We start from the raw sequence: 5,570 nt of genomic DNA on the forward strand, positions 1-5,570 counted from the left end.
TATCTTATATCGGGTAATAAATCCTTAAGTACCCTTCCCCCTCTTACTAAGACTGAAGAATATTCTTGTAAATTATGGCCAATACCGGGTATGTAAGCAGTGCTTTCAAATCCAGAGGTTAATCGTACTCTGACAACTTTACGTAAGGCAGAGTTTGGTTTTTTGGGGGTGATAGAGGAAAAGATAACAGATAAGTCACCCTCTCCATGAATCTAGGAACTTTTGTTTGCATTGTATTATTTGGTCTATGTACCAAAACTGACAACATTCGAGATTATGCAGGATTATACACGAAAGATCCTTTTTGACTTTCTCTTTAGCCCTATATCTCTTATCCCTATGAGGTCTTCCTCCACTAGCAGGTTTTTTCAAAAAAATCTTATTTATTCTGGTGTGGATGGCAGGCAGGCCTATATTCCTTGGTTTTAATATGACTCCTTACAAGCGTTGTTTCTATCTAGTATTATCTAAAAATAATCAAGTTACTAATGACCGGACGAAATCAAGAAATCACCCCTCACGTGCAAAATTATAGAAGATCTCCTTTAAGATCAAACAATTCCATCGAATTGAGTATGATTGTATGTGTGATAGCATCTAATTACAAATATTTTAACATGCTTATTATTTATTTTCGGATACAAATAATTGTCTTGTTTATTTTAATTTTTTTTTTGACGTATTATCAAAAACAAAATTGATATATTTTTTACACAAAAATTTATTTAAAATGAATGAAATTATTTTCAATTTGATTATTTATTAATATTGAAAATTATTATTATGTATTTTTTTAAAAATATTAATTATTTAAATTGACTTTAATAATTTAATTTTAATTACAATTAATTTAGTACTGACTTATTTGTTATTTTTTTTAAAATCAATATGTAAAAAATATTATATTGAAAGAGAGAAATATTTCAAATTAGTAAAAGTTATCCACGTTCAATTATTAGTTCAAATAAATTTTAAAAAATCACAATAATAAATTATAAAATCCATAGGGTTCTATGAAAAAGTTTACAAATGTCAATAAAAGTCATGTAAAATATGAAAAAAACTTGTGTGAGACGGTCTCACGGATCGTATTTTGTGAGACAAATATCTTATTTGGGTAATCCATGAAGAATTATTACTTTTTATGCTAAGAGTATTAATTTTTATTGTGAATATCCGTAGGGTTGAACCGTCTCAGATATAAAGATTCGTGAGACCGTATCACAAGAGACCTACTTATAAAATAAATTTACAAGATTTTTCTGTGAAAATCTTTAAAATATTATGAGATTCCGTAAAAATTAATAGAAATTTATAAACTTCACAAAATTTTATTTTAAAAAATCCAGCAAATCTCTATAATGAATATATTTCTTTTAATGTCTGTGACGAGAAAAAAAAACTTATGCGAACTGATTACTGGTTGGTTAAATAAATGATAAACCACGTACTATATGTTAAATTTGGGCCTAATTAATGAATCGACATGTTCTTTACTAAAGACCCTATTTATTTATTTTTTTAACGTGAAAAATTAGATTTATGTAAATTTGTTGAAAAAACTTATTAACAATAAAAAATAAATTTACTTTTAATTTTTTTTTAAAAAAAAATAACTTGTTTAAAAGCATGCAAAGTTGCGTGGAATTAAAGACGCAGTGATGCGAATAAAACAAAAAGATGAATTACGCTGTAATGAAACTATGGCAAAATTGATATTTCGGCTCCTCAATAATAACAAATTGAGTTATTGCAAAAGTTGGACACGTAATTAATAATAAAGACACAAATGTTGCAATAAAATAATAATGGAGATTATGGGATCAATTATCAATTAATTCAATTTGCCACCTGCTTTCGTTGGGCAACAATTTGCCTTAAATGTTGTTTTCTTCCGATGGGAATTCTGGAAATCACCTTCAAACCGTGATCCTTCTCGATGTGATTCCATTAATGAGGCTAGAGAAAGAACCCATGGCGTCTGAGTAAGATAAAACCCAACCTGTACACCCAAAAGTTGTGCATATCCAGAGAGAGATACACAGGCATGGAAGAGCTGAAGCGAAGCGCCGCAAATTCATGTCCGCTAACCCCTTTGACGTTTCTTGAGAGGGCAGCGAATGTGTATGGCGACTGCATCTCAGTTATCTACAATTCCATGTCCTACACATGGTCTCAGACGCATGAGCGGTGCTTGAGAATGGCATCTTCCATTGCTTCTCTCAGAATCCAGAGAGGTCGCGTGGTCTCGGTAATGGCGCCGAACACTCCCGCCATGTACGAGCTCCAATTTGCGGTGCCGATGGCTGGTTATGTAATCAACAACATCAACACTCGCCTGGATTCCAGGACGGTCTCCATCATTCTACGCCACAGTGAATCGAAGCTTGTTTTTGTTGACTTCCAGCTCCTGGGTGTAGTGTTGGAAGCTATTTCTCTGTTCCCTCCCAAAGTGAGGCATCCATTGATGATCCTCATCGAGAAAGATGAAGGCTTGGTGTCAATGGCAGGAATTCATGATACGTACGAGGCTATGGTGCGGAAAGGCACTTCGGAATTCAAACGGGTTTCGCCGGAAAATGAATGGGATCCCATGACCCTGAATTATACCTCCGGCACAACTTCGTCGCCGAAGGGTGTGGTGCACTCTCACAGATCCATTTTCATAATCACCTACGATTCTTTGATCAATTGGTCGGTTCCGAAGCAGCCGGTTTACCTCTGGACGCTGCCCATGTTCCATTCCAATGGCTGGAGCTACACTTGGGGAATGGCTGCCGTTGGCGGAACCAATATCTGCCTCAGAAAGTTCGATGCCCGCGTGGTGTACGAGTCCATATACCGCCACAACGTTACGCACTTGTGCGGCGCGCCGGTGATACTCAACATGTTGGCAAATTATCCCGGCGCAAGGCCACTGAAGAGCCCAATTCAATTCCTGACCGGTGGAGCACCACCGCCGGCAGCTGTGGTTCTGAGGACTGAATCATTGGGATTCGCCGTGACCCATGGATACGGGTTGACGGAGGTCGCGGGAGTGGTGGTTTCTTGCGCGTGGAAGTCAAAGTGGAATGCATTCCCGGCGACTGAGAGGGCTAGGCTTAAAGCTAGACAAGGGGTTAGGACACTGGGGATCACGGCGGCGGATGTGGTGGACCCAGAAAGTGGAATAAGTGTGAAAAGGGACGGATCAACACTGGGGGAAATCGTGCTCAGAGGTGCCTGCTTGATGCTGGGTTACCTTAAAAACCCCGAAGCCACTTCCAAATGCATGCGGGGAGACGGGTGGCTCTACACCGGAGATGTGGGAGTGATGCACCCAGATGGGTACCTGGAAATAAAGGATCGCTCGAAAGATATCATAATCTCCGGCGGGGAAAATGTGAGCAGCGTGGAGGTTGAGTCAGTGTTATATTCCAATCCGGTGGTGAATGAGGCGGCGGTGGTGGCTCGGCCCGACGATTACTGGGGCGAAACCCCGTGTGCATTCTTGAGCTTGAAGGAGGGGGTGAGCAAGAAACCACCAGCGGAAAATGAGATGATAGAGTTCTGTCGGGCAAAGCTCCCACATTACATGGTTCCGAGGACGGTGGTTTTCATGGCTGAGCTCCCAAAAACCGCCACCGGAAAAGTCCAAAAGTTCACTCTAAGAGACATTGCCAACAAAATGGGTTCCATGGCATCGGCAAGTCGATTATAGTTTGTCCGACTACATACATTGCAATATCTGTTATCTCAAGGTATAAATTTTTTTCATACGATCAATTCATATACAATAGTTCGATGTTGTTGAAGCTTCCGTTTGCAATGTTCTTCCCGAAATTGTTTGTACAACCATACAAGTTTTACTAGTTTGTTTTAGTCATTCAACATATTCGTCGATCCATTCAGTTGTAACTTGTATAATTCATTTAATTAAATGATTTATCGATTGTATGACTTTTTTCTGAAATTATTACAACTTCGTCAAAGTGGTTACGCCTCGCCAGGTTGTCCCACGCTTTACTCCATCAATTCTTGGTCTTCCTTGCATTTGCTACGCTCTTTTATTTCCATGTTATAATAAAGAAGGCCCTGTTTTATTAAGATTTAGCAGACTTTTATATGCATGATGGATTGCCATTTAACTAGCTAGTTAAAAATTAATCTAGAATTATTAGTTCATTAATTCAGTATTGCATGCAATTAAAGTATAGCACCCACGATCGTTAATACGGTTGAGAAAAAAGAGTTGTACAATTTGGGAATTGACTAGCAAGTTGACTAAAAGTAATATTGAAAGAGAGACTAGCCATTGGAGATTTCATTTGTCCCTCTTTTGGAAAAACCAGCTGTCCCTCTTCTGGGAAAAAATACTTGAATATATTCAAACTAATCTAACCACAAACAATATGACATTCAAAAGTTAAGAAACGAAATCCGTATTCGAAATTATCAAATGAGCTCGAATTTATTTCACATTTTTCCGAGTCAAATTCGAACTCAAAGTTATTTTGTCCGATAGTTCAGAAACGACTATTTTATTGATAATTTAATACGATATAATTATGTGTTAAATAGGCATTTTGAGTCTTTCGAAAAAATTTCGAGATATAATTGAGTAGCTCACAAACAAACTCGAACTCAAACTATACTTGGAGCCGAAATGTATTAACTAGAATCGAGGTCGAACTAGAATGTACTTATTCATCGAGATTTCGCATAATTCAAATATAAGGTTCATAATCTCCATAATATACGTATATATATGAGCACATAGTTGTTCATAGAGCCAAAAAGAAGGAGTCAACATCCGATGGAGCAACACAACGTGTTCAAAACAGGATGTAGCAAATTTGCCCGGGCGACATTAATAACGAAGCCAAGTTCCAGCTCAATTGTCTTGATGATGGCATTTATGTGCGGCATTGAAGCGTAAAGTTCCAACTCCCACCTATAAATTATCAAAACTCGAGTCAGCCAAAAAGTCAAATGACCAATCAAACAAATAATTAGTACAAGTTTTTATATATATATATAAGTTAGTTTATCTTAGCCCAAATTAACTATATTATTTCCACTTGTCATCGTTCCCTTTCTGGTGCCCATTTCCTAAAAAGTGGACAAGCTCTGATCAATGGCTTACTTTTAATTAATTAAAAGTCAAATGTGGCATTCTTTTTTCTTTGTGTTTTGGGAAATGTTGCTGCATTGATGAGCAGATGGACGGGCGTTTGCGATCGCACGCCTCGGTATTTATTAAGTTCCACTGGCATCCTCGTACCAATGTTAGCACCACCCGTTGATACCCAAAGACAGTGTGATAGTTCCATTCACTCTTCTTGGTTTCGATTTTACAAATAAGGAATTGAGATTTTGTACTCAAAACATTAATCTGTTTGTCTAGTTTTTTGTAAAATAACAGATCCAAAAAGCCTCGCTTCAACCAAATGTGTAAAATGTTCTAGCCGCAGACTAAAACTAGAACTAATAGTACTGAAATATTGATGATATTGATTTGACTGTGTAACTGATTATGATTTTTTGCTGATCATGATCGAATGTAAATAAGTCAAATGCCACCTGAAGAG

General features: G+C 37.3%; 1 protein-coding gene across 1 annotated transcript; it reads left to right on the top strand.

Moving 5' to 3' along the window:
• The first annotated feature begins 1,861 nt into the window (after positions 1-1,861).
• Positions 1,862-3,930, top strand: LOC142539746 (2-methylpropanoate--CoA ligase CCL4-like). The gene has a single exon (XM_075645424.1). It carries the CDS (start codon positions 2,048-2,050, stop codon positions 3,698-3,700), a length of 1,653 nt encoding a protein of 550 aa, XP_075501539.1. The 5' UTR covers positions 1,862-2,047; the 3' UTR covers positions 3,701-3,930.
• Positions 3,931-5,570: the final 1,640 nt, after the last annotated feature.

The sequence above is a fragment of the Primulina tabacum genome, chromosome 3 (genome assembly GCF_025594145.1).
Source record: "Primulina tabacum isolate GXHZ01 chromosome 3, ASM2559414v2, whole genome shotgun sequence".
NCBI lineage: Eukaryota > Viridiplantae > Streptophyta > Magnoliopsida > Lamiales > Gesneriaceae > Primulina > Primulina tabacum.